We start from the raw sequence: 27,614 nt of genomic DNA, 5'->3' as shown, positions 1-27,614 counted from the left end.
TTTGAATCTGGAGCCTATAGCTAGTAAAAAGGGACTTCCTTCTGAGGGATCATGGATCGAGGACCCAACATTAGACTGTGCCTATAGGTGTCTGGTGCCGGTGTGGGTGCATGTGTTAGTGATCGGGCTGCTTTTGACTGTTGCTTAGTTTGAAATGGGGGCGGGGAGGGTGTGCTACTATCACTACACAATGTTTTGGAAAATGCTCAATTGTGTGACACTAATATTGGATTAACAACCCATTCTCTTGATTTGTTTAAAATAAATTGATTTTTATTTATTTTCTTCCATTTTTGTTAAATTTATACAGGCATGAGCGACCTTAAAAAGCTCAAGCATGGTCACTGGATGGGAGTGGGTTAGGCACAGTTTGGGACAGAAGTCAAGGGCCACTGTAGTTTGAGTGTTCACAGGATGGGGTAATGTTTGTCTTTGGGTAGCAGTTGCACACTTGGGCCTCGGAAGTGGTGACTCGTTTTGTACTTTCAGATTGGAGTGCGGGGGAGGGAGTTAAGTAGCAAGATGATGATCTGTCCAAAGTAGACTAGGCTTTTCCAGAACCCTGAGGAAGCAGCCTAGCCTGCTGCATGGAGGACAGCAGCTCATGTTACCTCTAATCCATCTGTACATGAGTGGTCAGTGGAAATACACCGGTTATAGTACTGCACCTGTTACAAATACATTCTGTATGCTAAAGCAGCTGTGGTTTCTTTTCTCGACTGACACGTCTGTGCTGGAATGGCTCTTGTGGCTGGTAACTGTGAGAAGAGAAGGCCGTGCGTGTCAACTCATTGGTGTCCCCTTCCTGATTCAGGCATGCCACATGCACACACGCTAATAGGGAAGTAACTGGGGCAACGTGTTCTGCAGATCTTGGAGCTTGCGTCAGCCGGTGAACATTAGGACCATTAGTAGATCCACCCTGGGAACTGTTGGGTGGCTCATCCTGGTGATTTCCCAAAGGCATGGTGGCCCTTGCTTGGGTTTTATTTCCTTCTAATGGAGTCACTGCCTTCCAGACTATCAACTGAAGGCACCAACCCTCGGGAGCCTTGAAATTCTGGTATTTTGCACAACAAAAGAAACCAAAGTCTAAAGCAAGGACTCTTCATATTTTGTTCTTTGTTTTTAAGGTATCAAAAGTGAAATAAACCTGTATCTCCCCCACCCCCCATTAAATTTTTTTTTTTATGTGACTTTTTCCCCATTCACCTACTCCGTTAAACCATGTCCTCTTGTCTCATCTTTCACAACCCTTCTTCCTACCATTTAGTAAGGGCTTAACATTCTCCCATTTTTTTTTCTGTTCTCCCCCTCCAATGTTATTCTATTTATAGTGCTTTGGAAAAGTGATGTACAGGCAGGTCAAAATTGCACAAACTAAGTAATAACCAGAGCATCAAAAAGGTTACCAAGAATAGCCTAGTGAGGAGAGGTGATCCTCTGAGACCTGATCGTTTGTAAAGTGGGGGCAGAATAACTAGGTAGTGGAATAGTATCTTTTTTTGGGCTGGCAGGTATGACGAACGGAAATAGGCATTTGTGTGGGGAGGACTAGAAGACACGAGGGGGGTAGAGTAACCATTGCAAATGGGGGCATTCAATGTGCAACAGGATGTGAGTGAGGAAATTGTGATTGTATGGAAAAATGTGAGCTTGTGGAGGGTTTTGAGAGACAGGAACAAGGTGGAAATGAAGTAACAGAGGGGAAAGGTTCTAGGAGAGCAACAGTCCATGTAAGAGCAGGAGAACAGATGAAATCTTTGTAGCATGCAAGGGCAGAAGATTTGAAAAAGCCAGTAGAAGAATTGAGTTCGTGAAGGAACAAACCATCTTACTCCAAGTTATGGGCTGAAGACAACAGACGGAGAGAAGCAGGGGACTGTTATAGGCTGAATGTGGGGCCAATGGGATGAATCACAATCTGTGTCTGTAGTGGTGCACCACAGACATCCCTTTTGGGCACACCTTCTCTCCTCTGTGTGAATGAGGATTTGGAATCCTCATTCACACCTAGGAGAGAAGGTGTGCCCAAAAGGGATGTCTAGTGCACCACTACAGACACAGATTGTGATTTATGTTGGTACCCAGGGGCGCGGTTACCACCTATGGAGCACCCACAACGTTCAAATAGAGTGGACAAAACCTTTTCATAAATTTATCAAGCTGTGCACTTTTCCCAACTACAAAGATATTGCCAATGGGATGAAACCAGGAACAAAAAATACAGAAAGTTGGTTTTAGAAGTGATATGATGATGGGAAAGGCATGACACCCTAGGCTGGACTGATAGACCGCTGGAGCTGGAGACCGAGAAGTAAAGAATCCATAGTGATAATGGACAGATCTAAAGGTCTCGACAAAGTGTGCTGAATGTCCAAAGGAACGACTCTGAGGCAGTCTAGATGGTGTGGATGAAAATGAGAAGAACAAAGACAAAACCCAAGAACACCATGAGGCGGCCAGGAATCTACATTATTCCCTGCCCAAAACTAGCAAAAGACAATCCATTGAAGTGCTGTACAAGAGATACTGAATAGAGTTGGAGCAGTGGGCAGACTGAAAGCCAAGCTATTGCTTAAGAATTAGTACATCTGTTGGAGAAAAAAAACAGATTGGAGTCTAAAAGACCATCGCAACAAATTTGAAAAGAAATGGGGGCAACAGTTTGAGGGAGTGGGGGAAGAATGGGTCAAGGGCAGACTGTCATGAGTGGGGAGAACAGTATCCTGTTAGATCGTCGGGAAGCTGCCAGAAAAGATGGAGGTTGAAGGACTGGAAAATGTAGTTGGCAAATCTGAAGTAGGGATTCGTAGCATCGCTTTAAGTCAATCTGGGGAATGGATTCAGCACGGCGAGGTGGAACGTTTGTCATGTATGTAAAAGAAGAGGCTTGGAAGTAAGGAGAGAAGGTAGAACAAGGTAACCATTTTTAGGTGAAGGTAATAGCAACATTTGAAATATTTAAAGGTAGAGTAGGAAGTGGGATCAGCAGTGTGAGGTAAAACCAGCTAAGAGGGACATGTAGACGCTGGGGAGAGAAAATATATTGTGCATTAAAAATGGAGCTCTTTGGTAGGTGGAGGAGCAGAGACATGAAGAGAAAGGGTAGGAGGTCTTTAAGTGAGCTGGATTGTTAAAAAAAAAAAGTTCCTTCCCACCAGCGCTCAGGTTAGTGTAGAAGGTGAACAAGGTCTGAAGTAAAAAAAACTGCACCAAAGAGAATGTAAAAAGCCAGGGTCTGGATGCAAAGGCAGTTGAGAGAGTGAACAGAAGAAGCTAGAGGAGGAATGTTACGAGATCATAAGTCGTTAAGGAGTATACTGGGGGGAGGCTGAACGGTGTGCCTCGTGGATTGGGAGAGGACGCAGGACAGTGTCTGAAGACAAGATTATGCCCAGCTAAGAGCCGGACATGAGGGAAGTATAACGATAGATCCGCAAAATAGGAAGAAAAATGAAAAGATTGAATAGAAGGTGATCTGGAAAGAGTGGTCTAAACAGAACATCCGTTGTATCGGCAAGCGCAGCAGATTAGTCTGTCAGTCAAAAAATAAATCTATAAAGAACATGAGTGAGGCATTGATGTCCAAAGACAAGGTGGGGGACTGGAGGAACAACGGACAGTGGAACAGACCACCAGTGCCGCCTTAGTAGACCGTCTTGGGTTTGGGGATGGAAGAACAGAAGACTTGGAGCAAGCAGCGGGACAGCTTAGCATGAATCCACCCCCTAAATAATTTGCACAACTGTGTGTGTTCGTGATTTGATGTTGAGCTGAAAGCACTTCACATACTCCCTTTCAATAGGACAGGCATTTCTCTTTTTATGTACACTTCAGTATTTCTAATCTTAAATGATCTGTTATTGTTACTGTACAAGGATTGGCTTTTCTTTATTTAGTCTTGTATAGTGCTTTGTTTCTAGTGTGTACGTACTATACAAGAGGTAATCTTGGGACTTAAAAAAAAATCCTATTACAAGATTACAGTTCCTCAGAAAAGCATGTAAGACTTATCAGGTAGTTCCACATGTCCAAATATGTTGGGCAGGAGATTGACTGTGCCATAGACATAAATATTAGGTAAACCGAAAGGATGAAGCTTGGTATCTGTAAGCTGTACCAGGTGGTGGATTAATTGCTTATTTGCTCTGACCATCCCCAGTAATAGAACTTCCCTAGCTGCGGTTCCCACTCAGGATCTCTGCAACACACTAAATACCTTCTTTTTCAATAAGATTTGCACCATAAAGCAAAGCATTGTCACCACCTCATCCCCTTTTCCCCGGCTGATATTTTTTACAATCCTTCCACTCTGGAATCTTTCCCCTCCATTGATGCTGCCTGTTTATCTAAACTCCTCCTCAAAGTTAAATCTGGTTCCCCTGATGACATATGCGCTCCCTACATCTTGCGGGAAGTGGGAGCCGCCATCCCTGAGAGCATGCTTTCCATGATGAATGGATCCCTCTCACAGGGTTTGGCCCCTGCCAGTTTTAAAAAAGCTCTTCTCATCCCTTTGCTGAAAAAGGCTGGGGCTAATCCATCGGATCCTCTCAATTACAGGCCCATTTCCTTGCTGCCGTACTGTGCCAAAATATTGGAGGCCCATGTTTGTGATAGCATGTCCAAGTTTTTGGAAGAATCACAGTACCTTGCGCCCAACCAGGCTGGCTTCCGCCCTCTTCATTCTACTGAAGCTGTCATCGTCTCAGTTCAGAACACCTTGAGGCGGAATGCCGATGAGGGGATCCACCAGGCTCTGGTACTATTAGATCTATCTGCGGCATTCGACACGGTTGACTATACCATCTTGGTCAACCGTGTCGAACAGGCCGGTCTCAGGGGCTCCACGCTGAGCTGGATTCGCTCATTCATTACTGGCCGTACCCAATCCGTGAGGTTGGGCCCCTTCACGGCCCCCACTATTCCTACTACTTGCGGAGTTTTTCAGGGTTCGTCCTTGTCACCGCTACTTTTTAATTTATATTTACGCCCCCTGCTGTATTCCCTTAGGGACACTAGAGTCACCATTTTCAACTACGCAGATGATCTGCAGCTCATCTTTCCCCTAAACACCGAGGACTCAGTGGTAGTGTTTCAAAACACCATGTCTCACATCCTGAGTTGGATGAGCTGCAGTCACCTGAAGCTCAACCCAGGCAAGACTGAGTTGGTCTTGCCTGGGCAGAGTGCACTCAGTTGGAACCCTGGCTTTTGGCCTGCCAGCATGGGAGCCCCACCCTCTAAATCGCCCTCAGTTAAGAGCCTAGGAATTTTTCTTAGCGAAGATCTCTCTCTGAAAAGGCAGGTCAGTGCAGTGGTGTCTTCCAGCCTTTTTCAGCTGAAGAAAATTAAGAAAATTGCTCGTTTCTTCTCTCTGGAAGCGCTCACACAGATTGTCATCTCCCTGGTTCTGTCTAGACTGGATTTCTCTAATAGTCTTTACCTTGGGCTCCAGGTCGGCGAGTTAAAACGCTTCCAGCTGATTCAGAATCAGGCAGCCAGACTCATTCTGAATCTACCTAGGAGGCAGTCTGTCAGACTGGGCCTAAAACAACTACACTGGCTGCCTGTTGAGCAACGGGTGGCTTTCAAGACTGGTTGTATTTTATTTAAGTCCTTACACCAATCCGGCCCCATATTCATCAGAGATCTGTTCAAAAAATATGACCCCTCCAGGAATCTTCGCTCTATGCATAAACATCTTCTGACTGTTCCTACTTACAAAAGGAAGCGTCTTGGAGGTTGTTGCTTTGACCATCTTGCGGCGGCCTTCTGGAACTCCCTCCCTTTTCACCTTAAAACGTGTGGAAACATTCTCAGTTTCAGACACTCCCTCAAAACATGGCTTTTCTCCCAAGCGTTCTGATGAGCTCCTTTTTGCTTTCTCTGACTGATGCGTTGTGTCCCTGTCTATAGCGCCATGAAGCCCCCGGGCGAACGAGCGCTCTACAAATACATTTCAATATCAATATCAATATCCCCAACCAATGGGGCTTGTTGTCTTTTGGAAATGCCAATTTCTAATCTGCACGATCTCATCTGGCCATCTTTTATCGGGACTTCTCCTGTGACATTCAACCACATTCCGGCAGACTTAAACAGCACCTCAAATATACCATAACCTGTGCACACTTTCTATGAAACCTGCTAAAGGTCCCTCCTCCCCTCTGCAGCTCATTTATTCAATATTTTTAATCGTTGTTTATAAGGGCCAATAAAAGGAAACTTCCCGTATTTCTCCATTTGCTTACTTTGCACCTACTCAAGGCGTGGTGTCGGGAATTATCCCCCTCAAGGCGTGGTGTCGGGAATTATCCCCCCCCCCCCTTTCCCAATGCCTTAACCCACATTGTTCTGCAAGATGATAGTAGTGCTTTGTGTTTATTTCTCATCCCAATACCTGCTTATCTCCATGCCCTCTGTATTGGATAATACCAAATGCTCTTTAGCCTTCTTATTACCTTTTTGTTGCTCACTATAACTTCCAGAGTGCTCCCATTTGGTGTGCTGCTTCACACTTCATCCACTTGACCCTCTCACAAAGGGGCCATGCCTTGTCTCAGATTTGGACTTTCCCCACACTTGCCTGCCCTTTTCAGTTGTACTATTTCCACTCTCCATTTCTGCACTACACCCCCTTGGATGCTGAGTGGAAGCCCTTAGGACCTGTTGCATCTACCTGCATGCGAAATTAGAGACAACGCTATCTTTCTTACTCAGCAATGCTGATCACCACATCTTTAAAATGGAATCTCCTATCCCTTGTGTGGCATCTCCAATGCCAAAACTACCCATAATATCGCCCTTTTGTTTGAATACATTCCTATGCCACGTGCAAGCTGCTTTCTTAAATGTAAATGTATGTGTCTTGTAAAGCGCACTGCTGCCCTGAGGCGTCGTGGCGCTGTAGACCGCTGGGGAACCCGTCCTGGCTATCCCTGTGAGATGGCCCCTACTGGGTATCTCCAAGGTGAAACCAGGCATCCCCGGCGAATGTGGGGGGGCTGTTGTAGAGATGAGGCAAGCTAATGCCCAGAGTTGCCGAGTGTGACCCCCGGTTAGAGTAGGCACCGAGGCGAGAATTATCGAGTCCGCTGACCCTGGTCCACGACCCTGCCGCGTCGGGAATTGAACCCTGGTCCGGGGCCGTTCTCTGCTTCCGGGTCTGCCGCCTCTAACCAGTGAGCCACACCACACCAGCCAACCCTACAACCCTGTAGAGAGAACTGCAGTAGAGGTGATCACCAATCCAAGAACGTTTTATCTTAACTTTAAAAAAAGTGTTTATTTTACTGCATCCACAATGCATTTGAGCACCCATTTGCCAGATACAGTTTATTGAATACCCACATAAAAAAAAAAAATATTACTGCACCTACGCATTCTAGGGAAAAGTTAATCTACGAATAAAACCTGGCATATAGGATTTGTTTCTTGTAGTTAAATAACTACAGAGCTTTGATTCTAGCTAGAGACTGGCTTTTTCAAAACCTTCCTTCTCAGCCCCCCTCCAGTGATCTTAATACTGATGAGCACCTGGCTGCAGTGTAGTTTTGCCTGTGTAAAGTACAATGAGATGTAAAAAAAAATGTTCTAGCGTTACACCTATTTTGCAGTCCTTGATGTTAATTGTACAAGGCAAAAAAATTTGCCAATTTTTTCTGGAGCCTCATTTATCCTTGGTGACTGGTACTGTCACAAGGGATTGAGAAGTTATTTCCATTTATCTCCCTCTTGTATGGGATATAGAATAGACCGTATTGCAGTCAGTGGTAGGTCAGTCGACTTTCTCTTTGGAGGTGGTTCTGCGGTAAAATATCTGCCCCCCCCCCCCCAGCTGTGATCTTACTGTAAGTAATCCACTGTAGATGCACTTTCTCTGAGACGCTGCAGAGTGGAATAGACAACCCTCCAAAAGCTTCTGCCTAGATGTAGTGTGTGGTGGGTCAATCTCTTTAGCATTGTTCGCCTTCACCTCTTCAGACCGTCCCTCTGTAAGCCTGCAGTGGCTTCGTAGATATGATCCGGTGTACTAACCATACTCCACAATGTCGCTGTTAGATGGGCACACCGTTCGTGGCATAAATGTAGCAGGTGCGCAGAACCACCACAACGCGAGTGGCTGGTGTTTGCACTCCATGTGTGGGGCTTGTTTTCTTTATTTTTTTGTGTGAAGTGTCCTGCTAAAATATAGCAACAAATGCTGATGTTTGCAGTTTGTGATTTTTTTTTCCCCCCCCAAAACTTTGCATATTTATGCGAAGTTACATGCATTTTGCACACTCTTACTTCAAGATAGAATGCTTTTTTTATCTTCTAAAGGTATTCTGACTCTTTGCCTAGTTTCAAATTTTCCCCTTTCATTAAAAACACAGGCAAATTCAGAGGTTGCCTCTACCTTTATCTCCAGTTTAAGATTAAAAAGGCTTCAGTAGTTTATAAAGTAAAAAATAATTTGACCATGCTTGTATGCAGTTTTTCTCCTTGAGCGGTTCAGATTGTGGCCAGCAGATTGAGCTATTCACTGTTCATGAATATTTGTGAAAAATCACATGAATGAGAAGCAAGGGGCCCGTTTAATTGTCCAAATACAGAATATATATATTTTTTTGTCAGTCGAATGTTTTCTTGACTTGCTTTTGAGGATAATTTGTGTTGAATTTCAGTATTAGTAACCTTTTTTTTTTTTTTTATATTGTAGGTCGACCGGGAGAAGTCTTCTTTAGTAAACAGCATGCAAGAGTTACAGCAGCAACTTGACATCACTAAGAAAGCACTATCTGAACAAAAGTCACAAAACAACCAGTTAACCGATGAAGTAAGGGCTCTGAAAAAAATTCAAGAGGGTAGTCCGATTAGGATGTGTGGCATGGATGATGCAAGCACCCGGGAAGGGGCTCGCCAGTGTGGCGACCAGTATGATGATGTGGAAATAGTTCAGTTGACTAAAGAACTTCATGAACTGCGGCAGAAGTATCTAGATTTTGAAGCCAAATACAGTGATGAAAAAAAGGAGTGGGAGGCAGACTCTCAGGAGCTGGCAGAGAAAATCAAATTCTACATAAAGTCTGGCAGGAGTGACCAAGAGATCCTTGCTGAGTTAGAGGACGAGTTGAGGGCTTCAAGGAAACTGGCCTTAGACTTTCAAGGTAAACTTGTCATGGCTCAGGAGGAGCTAATGTTTTTCACAGAGGAACTGGCTAATCTCTACCACCACATCTGCATGTGTAACAACCTCACCCCTAACCGGGTCATGCTGGACTATTACAAGGAGGGGCGGGGGTCAAAATTACAAATTCGGAAAAGGAAGTCCTCTGATATCTTTGGGAAAATGCTCTTGAACTCTGACCCAGAGGTGTTGGACACAAGTGGCAGCGGTGATCAGTCACCTGTGGGCAGCCAGAGCTCCCCCATGGGGTCTGAGTGTGGCGATTATGCCAAAGAGCCCATGAACCTCACACACCTGGTGGCCATTGTCAAGGATCAGATCCGTCACCTTCAGGGTGCCCTGGCACTGTCCTGGCACCATAACTCGGCGGGCAGCTTGGCCTCTGAGCTGGAAAAGGACAAGGAAGCTCTGGTGGAGGAGATAATGAAGCTGAAGTCCCTCCTGAGCACCAAGCGGGAGCAAATCGCCACTTTGAGGACTGTTTTGAAGGCCAATAAACAGGTACTCTTTGTTTTAGTTAGGGCTCCTGGTTTTGTGCTCTTCTTTTTTTAAAGCTTCGTGCAATTTTTTTAAAAGCTTACTTTTTTGTACTTTTTGTAATAAATGTAAACACTACTAATATCCTTTTGGAGTTAAAGGTGGTGTTTTCTTTATGCATGAGTTGACGGAAATGGCATCCTCCGTGGAGGAGGAGTTCTTTACTACTTTAACCCTTTTCTTTTTCTATTTTTACATTTATTTTCATGGGACAGCTGGGAGTTCTTCTTCTGTTGTATGTATGAAGGGACAATGTTTTTTTAAAAATGTTTTTATATCCCCAAGATGCTTGATGGTGTAATTGTTCTAAATCAGTAGTCCATTTATTGAAGGTTCCAGAGTCCAAATGAGGGTTAGCTCTATAATCCACCCGCTTAACTTCCTATAAGCCATATTTCTATTTCAGAAACAAAAATCATGAAAATTGTTCACTGCTGAGTAGGAGTCCTCTCACCGAATGCGGAGTGGGCATGTGCTTTTGTTATGGCTCATTAAAGACTATTGTGCCTGTTGAGCAAGATATATTCTGTTTAAGCTGTATTTCTCTCTGTACTACGTTTACTCCTCTGCTCAGGTTTTACCTTCATTCATACTAGGAGGAGTTGATTGCACTGCATTCTGCCCCACTGAGCGCTTTTGCAAAAGATGCAGTTACTTCATTTTTTTCGAAGTGTCCCCTTGTGTACTGGGTTGTTTCCCTGCCTTTGTGTCACCCAGCCCAGTTCTTGGTTCCATCTACTGCCCGGACATGGGGAGGAAGGGGCTCTTAAGGCTCCATCTTTTAGCTATTATCTTACCTTGTCTCCACTCTCTAAATAGGGCATTTCTTTCTTAGTTCTGATAACTTAATTTCTTCTCATCCGTGTATGTCTTGGAAGACTGGCAGTAAGCAGTACTCTTTGTGAAGTAGTTCCTCACCATTGACTGATTCGCTGCGGTTTAGGGCCTCCGCTATCCCTGGAGTTCCTCACATTTCAATGCAGGAATCCAGCCAAAGGCACTGGGCAAGACGTGGCTGTCAAATACAAGACCAGTACTACATGAGTTTCTTTGTAACATGTTGCCCCCTGTTGCATTTAGCTAATGGTGTTCAGTACTCTTCCGCGCCTGTCTGCACCAATCTTTAGGGCCTCTAACTGCCCAGTAGGGAGGTAAGCCCTTCAGGTCCATACATTTGGGTTCAAGTACCTCCCAGTCGCAAGGCTATTGGTTATTGCTATACCAGGACCTCTATTTAAGCCTGATGGTCCTCATGATACCGCCGAGGAGTGCTTCTGCTTGAGTGCACCACTAATAGGTTAACATGAGGCAAATCCCTAGGAAGGCTGCTGAGCCCGGTACCAAACCTTGCCAGTGGAGGGTGAATTTCCCCCCCCCCTTTTTTTAAATGTTTTTTTTTTTTTAACTAGTGCCAGTGAGGCTGAGCTCAAAAGTGGTGCCTTCGTTTGAACACCCAAAGAGCTTTTTAGTATATTACTTCTGTGCTGGTCAGATATTTAGATGCTCCTTCTATTCATCACAAGAACGAGAAGAAAGAAAAGATTGGCAGGTGAATGCTGAACTGTATCCGATTGATTTTTAAGACTATTCAAGCAAACTTTGACTATTGTTCCCAGGTGTGCGCACTTGGATGGTCATGGCTCAGTGCTGGAATTAAGTCAGTGGCATAGATAAATATCGTCACCTCATCAAGAGCTCCCTTAGTTCTCCATCAGGGCCAGAGTGAGTCCACAATATTTCTCATTGGAGTTCTTCTGTCTTCCTCATGGGTTCTCTGGAGAGCCTGTGTCATCTTGTGAAAAGACAAGTGACAGAATTCCAGAGTATTTGTTTACTTAAGTTATTCCTCCACCACCTGGTTTGCCTGTGATTATTGTTTAGCTGTTCAGTATGAAACCACACTAAACTGAGATTTACTACTCCTCCAGTCTCCCTTCACCATCCCTCCCTAGCTGGTAAGTAAATGGGAAAACTGAACTACGGTTCTATGGCTGCACTAGCATGGCTTGCTTAATAGTATGGACTGCTAACATCTATTTTGCCTGAAAGTCTGTTTTAGCCAAACCTATCCAGGCTAGGCTATAAACTGCACAACTTGACGCAACTAATCCTCCTTCCGAACACCAGAAGGGACCGCCTAAATGGCTGAGGTAGTTTTAATCTGTTTAAGAATGTGAAGCTGGAACCAGATCTGGGCAAGCCATATCCAACGGCAATGCTTAATGCTATGTAGGTACCGGATTTGGTTCTCCAGTCTTTAAACATGCCTACTGCTTCTGCTCACTATATGCTTGCTCCTCAAGATCAATCAAAACCTGTTCTGGCTATAGAAAAAAGCTATTCTGTATTTTAGAAGTCCATATCTACTTGCACAAGATGATATTTAAAATGGGCAGTTTCCAGTGCTTTGGGCACAATTTGTTCTATATTATTTCTCTCCAAAGAATGGCCTCTTTGTATTGAGCTGAACACTGTTGTACTCAGTCTGCTGTTATAGCAGCATTGCTCATTGGTATGTCTGGATCATCCTCCTCTGTTACCTCAGTTTGGGACAAAGAAACAGAGGCATGGAAGATAAACTTTGCCACAGTGATATTCTGCGGAGACATTCAAGTGGGACCACATTGAGAAATGTGTAGAATTTCTTCAAGCAGAGACTGAAAGCAAATGGTGGATGCTGCGGGTAGAGCTATGAATCGCGCAGCCTGTACTGAAATGCACAACTCTGGATTTCCTCTAGGGCAGGATTATGGATTTGGCAATTTATGGTAAACCGTTTTTGCCTCGGATGTGCTTGGAAAAAATAAAATAAGTTACAAAGTAGTGACTGTGATTTGCCTAACTTGCATTTTTTTTTATTCTGGTTAACATCTGGTATTAATATTTAAATTTCTTTATTGGTTTATCAAAGAGACAAATCCAGGCAAGAGACCATCCTGAAACATAACTCTAATCAAAGATCCCAGTGAACAGTTTTCTGTCAACATTCAATAAGTAAATCGGCCTGTAAGAGGCACAGTGGTGTTGGTCCTTGCTGGGCTTGAGTATGACTACAATAGAAGCCCCCAGCATTGTCCGTGGTAGTGCGTGAAAACCCCAACAGCTTTGTAGGCTGGTGAGTATGGTGCCCAGGATGGGGCACAGCGTCTTATAAAAAAACAACAAAAAAAACGCAGGGAATCCGTCTGGGCCAGGAGATGTAAGCCTTTTTTTGCCGGGGGATGGCACACCACCTCTTCAACTCTGAGCGGGCAGTCCAGAGTCGCAGCTTGATTGTTAGCCTGGTGTTCTTAGCCTCCTGGAGGTAACGGTAGAGGGGGGGGGGGTGTATTGGCTGTGTCTCGTAGAGGTCTGCATATTGTGGAATGGTTCCGCTATATGTAAGTCCTCAGGCTGTAGGGTCCCAGTTGAATCGACCACTGACTTGATCCCAAACGACTGCCATTGGGTCTGCAGCCTCCCACATCTATTACCCCGATATAAAAGGTATGTCGCTACTGGAGCGCTGCATGTCCTCCCCTGTCCAAGTCTATGCCGGACAGCTGAGTTCGCGGAGCTTCGAGCTGTCGCCGGATCCGGGGAGCACCAGTCTGTTGGTGGATACGCTCCAGCTGTTGGACCTTTTGTGAGTTGGTCCTGCTTGTCCCTGTGTATCATGTTGTCTGCTGAGGCAATCTCGATAACCTCCCGCCCCCAAATCACTGCCTTCAGGATTTCCCAGAGAGTGGTGACTGAGGTCTCGGGGTTGTCGTTTGTGTCAAGGAGTCCCTTGGCACAGCAGTAATCTTCTGGACTACAGTGGGGCAGTGCCAAAATGTGTCCTGAAGGTGCCAAGTCTTGGGTAGAGGTCGAGTGAATGGAAGAGAAGGTGCGAGAGCAACAGCCGCATGGTCCGACAGTGAATTTGGCAGTATTTCAGCAGCTTGGGTGTGAGACACAATACCAAAGGTACCCAGGAAGTAATCTATCCTCACGTATGTTGAGTGGGAGTAAAAAGTGTAATCCCAAACGTTGAAATGTCGAGACCTCCAGCTATCTATCAGGCCCACCTCTTACAGTAATGGTGTCCCTTAACGTGAGAGAGCTCCAGACTGTCCCTGACCTTTGGCCGAGTGGTCCATTGTGTAATCTGCCTCTAATTTCTACCTGTTTTGGGCCAATCTTCTTGGGAAAGGAGGAGACCAGGATAGCCACCCCCATTGACCTCTAATATCTTGCTCACAGCACCATCGCCTAAGTGCTATCTTTGGCTGCTCCAGGTGTATACCGGTGGAACAGTTCTGTAGAGCAGCTGCTTTGGCTACTGGCATGCTTTTTCATGTTTAACCACTGGATACAGTATCCTTGCTTCTGCATGATGCAAATTTGCTAACCTAGAAAGCCCTCACTATTTATTTTTCCCTAGTGGGCCAGTATCTTGTAACTTCGCTATGAGAACTCTTGCTCTCCCCAGACACTCGGGGCATCTTCTATTGCCTCCAAGCAGGCTTTCAGCAGAATCCCTGTGCCTTTTATAGGTTCTTGACCCCTGCATTTAAATCTATCCATGCCTTTCCTTCAGGCTGCGTTTTTGATATCCTAACTCCACTACACCCTTCATGCATCTTAAACCTTGTAGTGTAGTTTCTCTATTCCCAATAGGCTCTGCGCATTGGAATAACATAACCGATAGTTTAGACGTAGGACTAAAGCCGACTAGGTCTCTATTGCATATGTTAGACTTAATTGTGTGTGCCAGCTAGCTCAGAGGTCACTAGAAACTCTTGAATACACAAGAAAGGATTGGTCTCTGACAACCATATAACATGACAACTTTGTTCCTCCTGAAATAAGGAATATCTCCAGAGTCGCAGAAACAATAGATGGCTATTTCACTCAGTCAATCGTGCATGCTTCGTTTCACCAGATTTTTTGCAGAGAAATAGAGACAGGCGTTTTCAATAAAAAGGTTATTTATTGAGCAGTCTTCGTTCTCATGCAAGAGAAGTGAATTGCTACAATCTTAATACTTGCTATGAAGTAAAGTGTGTACAGTAAAGGGAGTATTATGAAATAATACTGTAAAAGCATGATATGGTTTCTAAGCCATAAGATACATAAAATAGCTAAAATACATACAATGATAAATAATGACTAAAAGTACTCAACTGGTGCATCTAAAATACGCCTACCCTGGTGTACCTAACCTAAGTCTAGTACAAGGGAAGAAGTAAGTGAGGTGTAGCTGGAGTTAAATGGTTTCTGCCAAGAATCTATCCAAGAATTCTCTAAAGGGTCTAATCGGCTCCGTACCTTGGTTATAGAATGAAGGAGGTCTTGTATCTCTCTCAGGACTCAATCTCCCAGTAACCCGCAAGGGTAGCAGGGAAACACTGGAGCTGGGTTTCTCGGCAGGAGAAAAGACAGCGTTTCGCTCAGTGCGTCAGCAGGGAGGGTCTGTTTCCGTCAGCACTCTCCTACAGCAGGGCGTCTGGCAAGTAGTTAGTCTATCTGCTCCAAAACCACCGTGTGTTTGCTAGGGCAGATGTGGGCATATTTATACCTGGAAGGTGCTGAGTTTGACGTAAGGGTGGACAGAATAATGTCACTAAGAACTCCAAGTTCTTTACACGCTCCAGGAGTTCTGGGACAAATCAATACTGCAGCAGGGGAAATTCCTGGGCTGCTGAAGGCTGGTTGTCTTCAAGAACTTGTTGTACTCTAGGAGCTTAGTGGGAAGTAGCCATGCCGTATTTGGCCTGCATTGGCTGTGTCTAAATCGGGTTATGATTCTTATGCCTATATAAGGATATGATAAGTTATACCTATAAGGGAATGAATCTGGAAATTAACACTAGAGCCCTAGATACTTTACAACAACCTATTTGCACCCTGGTCTCACCCAATTTGCCCAGTACTGCAGCTAGGTTCTCGTCATTTTACCTACTCTAACCCATCCACTAGAACTTTCTTCCACCAGTCATCAGCAAGGGCTTCAAGCCAGGAGTTTAAACATGCATTTAAAAATAATCTTCTAGCACTGGAAGGCACCTTTCAAACACTGGAAATGTATATATTTCGACTTGTTTTGATTCTGCTGTAGCTAGCCTTGAATGAACTCGTTGCTACTCTGTCAAAGATTTATGGAAGATCACTCTGGTTTGAAATCTTCTATTTCCCCAAGATGGGAGTAAATTGACTTGCCAGAGATGGTGTTTATAGGAACTGGGTTCGCCAGGTCCCCGGGGGTAGCTTGGTTCGAGCTGGCAGGCACCCGAAGCTTGGGTGTAAAGGGACTACACAACACACTCCTCCACTGAGACAATAAAGGCACTCAAGGACTGAGTCAACACCAGAATGCTTGATTCAAATAAATAAGTTTTATCTTGAATTAGAATCGGAGCAGTCAAATTACAGTGGTATTAACTCATTGCTGTTCCTTTAAAACACAGGTTTTGCATTTCTCAGCAATAAATATGTAAATAAATATTAAATAACGGTAGGCCTGGTAACAGCCTTACTCCTAGTCGGCACCTGCAAAGAATTTCCTTCTCAGACTTTTAAATAACATCTCATTGCTCAGCAGCAGTCACTACTGGAGGGTAAACATTTCCTAGCTGCAAAAAGAAGCCATTTATCAGCAAATACAGTGCATTTCATCCGGCTGGAATAAAGCAATTAACACTTAGTTATGAGCATTTCTTTTGGTCATAATAGGCAGGACATGACTCAGGAGCGAAGTATGGCAATTCCCTTAACGATCAGGCCACCACAGTAGAACAACCTTTCCCCTGCTAAGGGGTTAACGTTTCTTAGGGCCCCTGCCCAGTCCTCAGTATCTCTTGGGGCCAACGGGGCCCCACTATAGTCTCCCGTGGGGAGGGCGGACTTGGAGCCTCCCTGGGGGTTTACCGCAGTTCTTCGGCCCCTGTTCGGGCCCTTGCGAAGGGTCAGCACAAGGTAAGATGACTCCTGGAGGCGCGCTCTTCCTACCGCCCCCTCCGGTGGTGTTGTAGGCTCCTGAGCTCCTTTTAAGCCCTCCGGTGAAGTCGGGGGTGCGCAGGGGCTCCGGTAGTCTCTGCGAGCCCCTTGTGCAGGGTCACGTGACGCTAGATCCCGGCTTCAGGCCTAACGAGGCCTACTGCGGCTTGACCAGATTCTACGGTGGCCTTCTCTTGGCGCCGCTGAGGGGGTGCAGAATGCAGGTCCAACGTCGTGGAGAAGGTGTCAGGCTGCAACGATGACTGTAAAGCTCAAAGGCTAAAGCAGAAGTGCAAAAGAGCTCGACAGAAGTGCGATTGGGGGGGCCCAAGCTGACGAGCATTAAGTGGTCAAAGCGCTCGGTCCTAGTGGCGCTTTAGAGCAATTCCATCACGCCTCAGGTAGCACGCTCAGGGCCCACACAGGGTCTCCACGCAGTAGCGCTTCTCAAAAGGGGCACAGCGCTTGCCAGTCAGCAGTTCACAGCGCTTTTCAAGGGGAATACAGAGCTTGGCAGTTAGCAGTTCACACCGCTTCTCAAGGGGAATGCAGCGCTAATACCTGGTTGATTCCCCACCAGTCCTGTGGGCAGTAAGGTCTTCTTGGCGCTAGCTGGATCCTGCACCCTTGGTAGAAGTTCCTTGAAGAGAGGAGGGGGGGGAGGGGGGTGGTGGTGAGTTGAAGGCTTGTCCAGTTTCCTCAGTAAATCACTTCAGGTGGTCCCTGGGTTCCCCTCCGGCTGGGCTACAGTGTTCCTCACACAGCTTGGTGGGCTGCGCCTAAACCCTGTCACCCCCAGTGGCATAGGTTCCTGACTAGGCCCTACCGCCCAAGTCTCCTGCGTAGGTTCCTCCAGGTCAGTGATGCCCCAACTACTCTCTCTCAGGAAAGTTTCCCTCCCTTTCCTTATATAGTGACAGTTGGCAGTTGGTGTCACTGCCCCTGTTCTGGAAGGTTCCAGGAGCTTCCCTCATTCTAGCTATTGGCAGGCTGGCATTGCAACATTGTTTAAGGGTTCCATCCAGCTCCTGGCTACTAGAGTGCGCCTAAAAAGACCACACTGCAGTAGCAGGGGTCAGTGGCAGCTATCTTAAGGGAAGAGAGCACCTGCACCTTAGCATTGGTAAGCAATCGGAAGGTGCCCAGAGACCTAAGGCTAACGAAAAGTAGGTGAGAAAAATGAGGCAAACGCAAAAAAAATAGGAGAAAAGGGCAAAGTCCAACAGTGTTCCATTGAATTTCGAGGAATTTGGTAGTTTTGGAATCCTTGAAAGCTCGTCATCCGTGATCTGGCTCTTATTTCGTCTGTGGTCTTTTTTCTTGTGAAAAAAATTTGATTGAAGAACTTAAAGTTATAACTTTAATTTAATGTATGCTTCATCTGCTCCTTTACATTAGCAAAACTTGGCTGTTTGTTTTTTTTCCCGCTTAAAAACAATGTATTCCATATATGGCAAAGTCCCTGTTGTAACCTGCTTCTGACCGGTTATAAAGTCTGAGGCAAAGTCAGTTAAATAACTGCAGAAAGGACTTAAGTCTTATGTGATCACACCTGCTTCTGGCTCGTTGGCAAACGTTACTTGATATGTAAATACACAGAAGTCTCTGCTTGTGATAGAACTAAAGCAAAATTACAAGCCACAGAAGGCAATGTGCTACTGATCAGCATTGCAGTCACCTGTCTGGATCAACTGAAAGGCTGGAAGACAGCAGAGTCTGTTACATGTCAGCATATTTACAGAGAGGTCTTGTGCCAGGATCCCTTCTAAAATGGCAGTGGGACCAGATCAATCTGAGACGGGTAAGCCTCTGAAAGCCTGTTATGGCTGGTTCAGATTCAGTCACATCAGGCCAGTAATTGCGTCAGTAGTTCTGGGCACAACCAGCAACGTGTCATGAAAGGCCTGCTGGGCTGTGGGGCAGAAGCAGTCCGAAGACAACTTTCTGTAAAGTTTGTATTTAGATTAAATATCTAGGTTACATGTCAAGTGGTCTTGTCCACTCTTTTTCGTGGATGTAGTACACTCCTTCCCTATTATCAGAATTAATCCTGCGTCTTTGTCGATGGATCTATCTCAATGTGTGTCTTTAATCCCATTTGTAAAAGTAGCTCTTCCGGCTTGAGTCTGTATGCCCCAGATCAGACTAATGCAACACTTTGCTTTCCCAGCAGGGATAATTGATATTGTGTATTTGAAACCATCCTACCTGTAACCGCTACCGTGTACTTCATAGTCTCTTCCTGTTATGCCAAACAAGTTACTTTCTTGCTTTCATCTCCTTGTTGTGTTCAGGATTGCCACTTCAGTGTGAGATTTTCCGCCTGGGACACCCATTCAAAATATATATGGTAATCACAGTACTGTAGACCAGAGCACCCCCTTGGTAAACTAACCACCCACTTCTAAGTGGATTGGATTGCAGTAGACCCTCTGTGCTAAACCTCTAGGATGTTGATTGGCCCATGTCAAATCAGCGGTGAAGGCTCATTGCCTCCATGTACGTCTGCAGAATTCAGCTTGCTCACTATTGTTATGTCCTGAAGATGATCTTGATTAGCTAAGATCGCAAAACCGTCGACCCCTACAACAGGAACTCCTTACAATCTGTAAATTCCTGAAGAGTTCCAATATATGTTGTCATTGCGATGTTTGTTTTAAAGTCACGCTTTTTGTCACTTCCCTATGTGAGCACTGACTATTTTCTTAAAATAAATGTTACTTCAACCTACATGTCCTTGTTCATATTTCTCACTGCTCCCTAAGATATTGATTATCCATTATTATTCTATTAAAGTATCCCCAAGGGGATACCACTTGGACCTCTTTGGCTGCTCCAAAACTATTGTTTTTCAAACGCTTCTTTGAATCAAAGCATACATCACTGAGTGGAAGATATTTCTCTTTATTTAAAAATAAGATGCCATGAATGTAAAGATATTAAGTTTTATATACCTCTCCTGCACCAGTTGCCTGTTACAGTTCTTAACTTAAAGCCAGTTATATCACATTATAGCACATGAGAAAAGCAACATTTGAACAGAAGATGGATATGGTGTAATGTAAGTAACATGGAGAGAAATAATAGAGAATACCTTAATATGTTTCTGTAGACCTAACAGATTAGTCTTCAACTCATAGAATGTCAGCCCCTGATAGAACCTGCACCGAAGGATGGCTCAAAAGTGGTCCTTGGATGCAGTGCCAGTGTTGAAGAACGGCTTATTCTGTTTCGCTAGATCCTGCTCCTGGAGTCTTTTTGTATCGTCACTTTTCTGGTTTTTGATGTCACCGCACAGAAGATGAAGACCTATGGTTTTGCACTTGTGCATTAATAAGTGCTCAATGACTGCACCAGCAGTCTGTATTCTGGGCCAGAGACATCTGGCTTACCTGATGTGAGTGGTGGCAAGTTGAGCTATATCTGTAAAGAGCCTTATCTGAAACCTATTGACTGACTCCTACCCTGAATTACAAGCACCGGGTATGACCACACTGATGTCTGTATTTAGGTCTGGGGAGCTTTTCCATACAGTTGTTTCCTAGATGATAACTTACGATATCACAACCTTGCACTGTCAAAGGCACAGATCTCCCAGTTCAACACGAGTCTGCTACAGGTAACCCACCCAAGTTGAATTGTGTGGGTAGAAACGTCTGGTCTGACAAAGTCGTGCAGAAAGTAGGACATGGTCTTGATTGGCTTAATATTTAAAGCAACTTTTACAATACAGTTGTCTAGACTTAATCCACCCCTTGCATAAATAACAATTTTGCCTGAGACATGCCTGCAGTCTGAAATCTGTGTCTAAAGCAGCACCCCAGAGAATGAGGTATTTGTAGCAATAGGTGATCACCTGGCATGCTTCATTATGACGCGATGAGCTCCAGAAAAGGGGCAAAGGTTTGTACCTCGGCCTTCCTCGGTTCTAGATGAGACTCATGGAAGCATCTCGTATGGCCATTTCCCAAATGCGAATTTATTTCAACTTGGAGAAGCATGTATAACCACCTGTAATATAGGCTTTAGGAGACTACTTTTAGTTAAGATTTTACCCTTCATTCCATTATTGGCTAGAAAGTATATATTACTGGCTCTGATTATAGCCAGATTAGATTGCAACTTGCTCTTGGTCAGGGCCCCAAAATATCTAATACACAAATTACAGTTATGCGAAAATGCCACGGCTAGTATTCTACTGGGTCTCAGGGGAATGTCTTCGATTTCAGGGCAGTTGCAGAAACTGCACTGACTTTCTATTGAAGGGGGGAAAAACGTTGTTTTTAATTTCTTTGCATTGAGGACACCAAACCCTCTACAACACCAGGTATGACATGCACTTGAAATCTCATTTCGCTTGGTATATTCCAGAGAGAGGATTGAGATATGCACACACATTCATCTTGGCTATCCCCCATTTTTAAGCAAGTTAGACTGGAAGGGCACTCCCTAGCTGTGACCAACCGCTAGAACCTGGACTGCTCTGGTCCTCAGCAGGCAAGATTACAATCTGATGTTCAGGAAGATGATCAAAACCTATTATGTTTCTCATATTATGGACCAGGCTTGTGCAGGTGACTGGGTTCCTCCAGGGTGGTTTTCTAATGCTTATGTAGTGCTGTGATATGTTGCATATGACCTAGCGAACTCCTCTGCTGAGTGCCTGGATACTTGTGTGAAGTAACTGTTGAGCTTTATAAATGGCAAATCAAATCCGTGTGGGTTAACCGAATTATGCTGCTCTATCCTTGTGCAGTTTACACACTACTGGGACAACAGACTTGTGTTGGATCTATTTTCAGAAGCAGATGAAACAATCTCTTGCCTGCATAAGAAGATAAACTGGCTGATCTGCAGCAGCTCCAGATTAAGACCTTACTGTCACCCAAGCTGGAGCTGTTAACAGCTCTGTGCTTCTGCACAGACCTGCGTGCTCAGGATTTTTTTCTTCTTACCTTTTTGACATAGTTATTCAGAACACGATCATAGGGTTGCCTTCAGATGCCACGTTTAAACAATTCACCCACTGAGAGCTTCAAACCTGTAATAATGACAGCAGTATCCCTGACTCCTTTAAGCACCAGCCAACCAAAGGTTACAAACCAGCCTTCTTGATCCTTCTTAGGCTTTAGAGCTAGAAGACGTCTACCAGAGGTTTTCAAACTTTTTAATTCTGAGACTTCCTTGTCAATTTTTAGGTGTCGGGACACCTCCCGACAAACCTTTGCAGAACCTGGTACACCTCCTCATCGACAAACACAAATGCCCCCAATTCCCATAGCAAATCATTTTACTGTGGGAAAATATTATTAAACCGTGTTTAGCAAACCAAAGGTCGGGGGGTGGTCCAATGTGTAGCTAAAAACAAAGGGCCTCATTTATAAGGAATTGCATAGGGCAGCGCCGCATGTCGTCTTGCTGCATTATCCTACGCTAATGTGAAAGGGCAGGAATGCACTGTATTTATGAAATACAGTGCATTCCTGTCCTTTCCCCTTACGTCGGCTTACAAATTGATGCCTAGCACCAATGTAGGCAGGATTGTTTTTGTGCAGGAAGGGGCACCATCCTTCACAAAAAATAATCCTGAGAGGTGTTCTGCTCTTTCTATGTGAGCTGGAGAATGCAGCACACATGGAAAGAGGAAAAAACAAAGATAAATGAAAACCTTTCTACCCATTACGCCTCCGCTGGGGGTGTGTAAGGTTTTGGGGCGGCCCCAGGTTTACAGGACCTTGTAAATCTGGGGCAGCATCAAAATCCATGGGTGTTGTGTGGGAACACCCACACAACGTCTCCCTCTTGCGCCGCTCTGTCTTACTCCATAGCTATGAGGCCAAGCAGGGTGACTTTGCACCGCCGTGCAAGTATGGTTGAGGGGCTTGTGTCCCCGGGGCGTCAAAAACAAGTGATGCTCTGGCGGTGCAAGCCTCTCCTACATAATCCCCAAAATATTCAGTAATTTATTTAGCTACATATAAAATGATGAGCTGCTTAAATGAAAAATACATTTGAAAAAGTTGTTACTCAGTGGGAAATGCACTGTAGTGAATTATGAAACCTCTATTAGTTAATGCACTGCAGAGGTTTGTGTGTTACCAGAGAGATCCAGAATGTAATCTTGGTTGGTGCAGTGGAGAATAGTGACTTGTGTAGTTTTAGTGCTACGAGGTTACAGACTTTGATAGAAAGCACTGTGAATATGTAAGTCATTATTTTATTCTAACATTGCACACAGTATAAGATAGACTGCTAGGAAAATGTACAAATAGTTTTTCAATAAAATGGTGCTTCCAAAATGTAGTTTTTAGTAATACGAGACCTATGTAATGTAAAAAAAATAAAATTGCATAACTGTCCCGTCAACCCTTCCTTAGGGTTGTGTAAATACAGTTACTATTAAAAGCATGCCCTTAACAGCCCAGTTAACTCTTTGCACTATAAAAATAAAAAAAAATCTGTCAACACAGTGATTCGATCAATTAAATCCAGAACCGGCTCTCAAGAACCCTTTACACTTGCAGATTAACTCACAGCTCACATTTGCATTTCATTCAGGCAAGCAGGCACCTTGGCATGACTGCTTTTCACAGCACAGGAGACTCGATTAATGAGACTTCAGCTGAATCCATTTAACGATCGGAATTAAAGCGTCCAAAGACCATTCTTTTTCCAAAACTAAGAGCAAAGTTTTGGATTCCAGGCACAATTGAGGCTGGGGAATGTTCGCCCTCCCATCTTTTAACTCCATGCCCCCCCCCCTGGTGATCTCTCCCCACAGATTGAAGACCTCTGGCTTAGACACTGAAGCCAACGATAAGTCCTTTCACATTGAGGCATCCAATGATCGCTTTCCATACTTCTACAACTTGTGGCCTCCTACATCAATGTGGCTCCCTCTGACTGACTGGTTTATTTCCTAGGCAAAATTATTAGTCTGTGCTTCCTTTGCTCTATTCTTATCTAATGTTCTGCGTGTTTGTGTGGAAGGAGCCTCTAAAAGGTACATGGGACACCACAACACCTGCACCTCTTTCATATAGGAACTAATTTGCAAAATATTGGACTCTAAACAGTGGTGTTTTGCTACCAAATAAATCTTCCACAGAGGTGCCGTGTGGAGTTTGTAGAACCAGTACTATAGGTATGGTTTAGATGAACTGAGAACGTGGGCCTCACCATCCCAGTTATCACTGCTTTGTACTCTGTTTAAAGCATCACTTTGAAAGGTCCTATGCTGGTAAAGGGTATGCTTGTACCATATGTTGCAGTAGATCGGATCCTTTGCACACTCCCACTATCTAACAGACACTGCAAGTTGTTGTTCGAAGTAGAAGTTTTGCCTCTTGTTTCAGTTTTTAGTCATTTATTATAAATCTGCGTATTGATTTTCAGATTACAAAACAAAAAACGCAACAAACAAAAACAATGCTGCAGTAAGGCCAACCTCTCAATGTCCAGCTGGCAGAAGTACAAAGACATGTCGTAAATGAACTAAGTCACAAATGCAGAGATTCAGAGTATGTTAGCCAACACGCCCCCCCCCCCCCCCCATATTCTGTGATGTTAATCAATCCCCGGGTCAAGGAGTGGTGGGGCCAGTCTTGAGCGCCAGGATGGGGCAATGTCCAGTTCTGCAGTGATGAGACCTTATCCAACTAGCTGTCTAGTATGGCGACTTCCACTCCATGTGTTCAGCAGGCCCAAGAGGACTAACTTTGGATCAAGAGGGATTGCCCACCTCAAAATCTGGGAAAGGGCCCTGCAAATCCTTGATTAGTATGTTTGGATGTCCGGGCAGTCCCATACCACATGGAAGAAGGTGCCTGCTGGGTGCCAACTCTGCCAGCACCGCGGTGATAGGCGACATCCATCCTATGTAACTGTGAGGGGCAGTAGTATACGTAGTGGAGATGTTTCAACTGGGTGAGACTGGGTTTCATAGAGATTGCCAAGGATCTGGGGCCATTTAAGCCTCCACCCAGTCTGTCATCCAAGGGGCCCAGATCTCCCTCCCATCTCTTCATCAGAGCGGTCATGGGGTCGGGAGTATTATTTACTAGTGAGTGGTAGAAGCGAGAGATTAATGCCCTTTCTGACTAAATTTGATTCCAACAGGTGAGCTTACAGGGTGTTGTGCTGGGGGGAGGGGATGTTGTGCACGGGCAAATTGCGGCTATATTAAAAACAAAAACACCAAAAAACTGACGATCTGTGTCTTTTGCATAGTGTAAGTGTCTGTAAGGTGCAAATAGATGTGCCTGTCCAGACGCTCGCTAACCAGTGTTGAGATGCCTATGGAATTCCAAGCTATAAACCCCTCCAACGTGGCTGTTTGGGAAAGCTAGGACCCAAAGTGGCTTCATTGCGTCTGCATCCAATGCCACTAGATCCATCTCAGCAGAAGGTGCCAGGCAAGCAGGGCCGAGCAGGTAGCCGTGGCAGATTAGTGGCGACAGTATGCCAATCCAAAAATGTAATTTGAAAGCATGCGTATGTTGACATGCAACTGCTTTTCTCCCAGGTGAGCCATATATTTGAATGTAGAGCTTGCTCTGGTAACCGAATCAAACATAGCCTCTAGGGCAGTATTGAGACTCACCTGCTCAGTGACAAGATGGAAAGAAAACAAAACTTGGTCTGTGTAAAAAAAAAAAATAATCTGACTTCAGCAGGCAGAAGTATGATCTTCATAAGTGGGAGCCTCGGTTTGTGGTGATTTTGCTCTTCTGGTACAGTGGTCCGTGAAGGAAAGGTCTATTTTTGTGCTTGAGCCTTATTATGGATCTTCTCCAATTGTCTTTCTTTGGCATCAAGTACCCCATTGTAGTACACTATTCTGAGGATGGTGAAGCAGAGCAGCACAAGGCCTACTTGGGGAAGGTGGCCTGCTAGTAATCCTAGTTTGATGGCACAGATTACACTCCAACTATTGTCTAGTCAGAGCATTTTTCTTTAAAACATAAAAGCATGTTTAAAACCGCCACCTGGTCCCATAAGATGTGTTGTTTGTAAGCAGTCCAGTGTCACTAATTCAGCTGTGTAGCATCAGCCTTCTCTGAAAAGGGCTGCCCTGATGATTGAATGCGCTCAGTCCATTTGACTGGCTTTCCTAATTCATGGGCTGAGATTTTGGTGCCCCTCGCTTATCCTCCTCCAAGTTCCCCAGGTCACTTTTCACCAGGGTAACAGGCTTTGAAATTGGTTTGGCGGGTTCACTACTAATGAGCTGTATGCTCTGAGAATACCCTCTTTATTGAGGGAGAGGGAGCACCAGCTTAGTTACCAAGGGGCTGAATTCAGAGAGGTCCATCAATGCCATGGTATTCTTTTTGGTGCATGCTGTAATTGGAAATGTCTAAAAAGCAGGGATTTATGACGTTGAAATGCCCTTGTCAAATTCCCAAAGGGCTTCATACCATCAAAGGTGTCGGATACAAATAAGGTCCCAGGTTCTGTAGCCCTTCAGGCCTGAAGCCACTGGTAACTATCGGCTATGCCACAAGGGGTGTCACTTGTCGGTTAACCCTACCACCGATCTACCACAGGACCCTCCACCAGCAGTACACTGTTTGGTGGCCAAGATTCTGAAGGGCTGGCCTCTTCAGTTCAGCTGCCGGCTAAAATGAAAGTTGTCTCTAGAACCAAACGGCCACTGCCAGTTGGGTGGCTCAGTAGTGTAAGCATGTATATTCCCCATGCTGAATCCTTTATTGTATGAGTGGGACAGGGCTGTCACTGTGTCAAAGCAACTCCCCTGTATCTCATATGGATAAATTTTGAGCACTTGAAGGAGGTTTGTCAACGCTGTAATTTTGTATAAAAATATACAAAAACAAGCATTTACAATGCAATGGTCTCGGCATTCTTAAAGTTAGAGCTATTGGCATTGCTCATGACAATATTTTTTTGTTATTTTTTTTAAAACCTAAATAAATGGCATTGTCTTTTACAATGCCAATGGCAGGAGAGCAAGTAAGGAGGAGGCAGGACAGCAAGCACAAGCAACGAGGGGGGGGGGGCAGGACAGCAAGCACGAGCAACTGGGGGGGGGCAGGACCGCAAGCACAAGCAACGAGGGGGCAGGACCGCAAGCACGAGCAACGAGGGGGGCAGGAGAGCAAGCACGAGCAACGAGGGGGGGCAGGACAGCAAGCACGAGCAACGAGGAGGGCAGGACAGCAAGCACGAGCAACGAGGGGGCAGGACAGGAAGCACAAGCAACGAGGGGGGCAGGACAGGAAGCACAAGCAACGAGGGGGGGGCAGAACAGCAAGCACAAGCAACAAGGGGGGCAGGACAGCAAGCACAAGCATCAAGGGGGGGCAGGACAGCAAGCACAAGCAACGAGGGGGGGCAGGACAGCAAGCACGAGCAACGAGGGGGGGCAGGACACCAAGCACGAGCAACGAGGAGGGCAAGACAGCAAGCACGAGCAACGAGGAGGGCAAGACAGCAAGCACGAGCAACGAGGGGGCAAGACAGCAAGCACAAGCAACGAGGGGGGGCAGGAGAGCAAGCACAAGCAACGAGGGGGGCAGGAGAGCAAGCACAAGCAACGAGGGGTGCAGGACAGCAAGCACAAGCAACGAGGGGGGCAGGAGAGAGCAAGCAACGAGGGGGGGCAGGAGAGCAAGCACAAGCAACGAGGGGGGGCAGGAGAGCAAGCACGAGCAACGAAGGGGCAAGACAGCAAGCACGAGCAACGAGGGGACAAGACAGCAAGCACAAGCAACGATTGGGGGCAGGACAGGAAGCACAAGCAACGAGGGTGGGGCAGGACAGCAAGCACAAGCAACGAGGGTGGGCAGGAGAGCAAGCACGAGCAACGAGGGGGGCAGGACAGCAAGCACGAGCAACGAGGGGGGCAGGACAGGAAGCACAAGCAACGAGGGGGACAGGACTGGAAACACAAGCAATGAGGGGGGGCAGGACTGGAAGC

At 45.4% G+C, this 27,614-nt stretch overlaps 1 protein-coding gene across 1 annotated transcript in view; it reads left to right on the top strand.

The window, feature by feature from the left end:
- LOC147684347 (protein bicaudal D homolog 2-like) overlaps positions 1-27,614 on the top strand; it is a 130,752-nt gene that overhangs the window by 29,291 nt on the left and 73,847 nt on the right. The window contains exon 6 of the mRNA XM_086940248.1: positions 8,708-9,676. Within this exon, the coding sequence (XP_086796374.1) occupies positions 8,708-9,676 (969 nt within the window). The remainder of the gene's footprint in view (positions 1-8,707; positions 9,677-27,614) is intronic.

The sequence above is a fragment of the Lissotriton vulgaris genome, chromosome 10, assembly GCF_964263255.1.
Source record: "Lissotriton vulgaris chromosome 10, aLisVul1.2, whole genome shotgun sequence".
In the NCBI taxonomy this organism is placed as follows: domain Eukaryota; kingdom Metazoa; phylum Chordata; class Amphibia; order Caudata; family Salamandridae; genus Lissotriton; species Lissotriton vulgaris.
The sequence above is the reverse complement of the archived record's forward strand: the minus strand, read 5'-3'. Positions and strand labels throughout refer to the sequence as shown.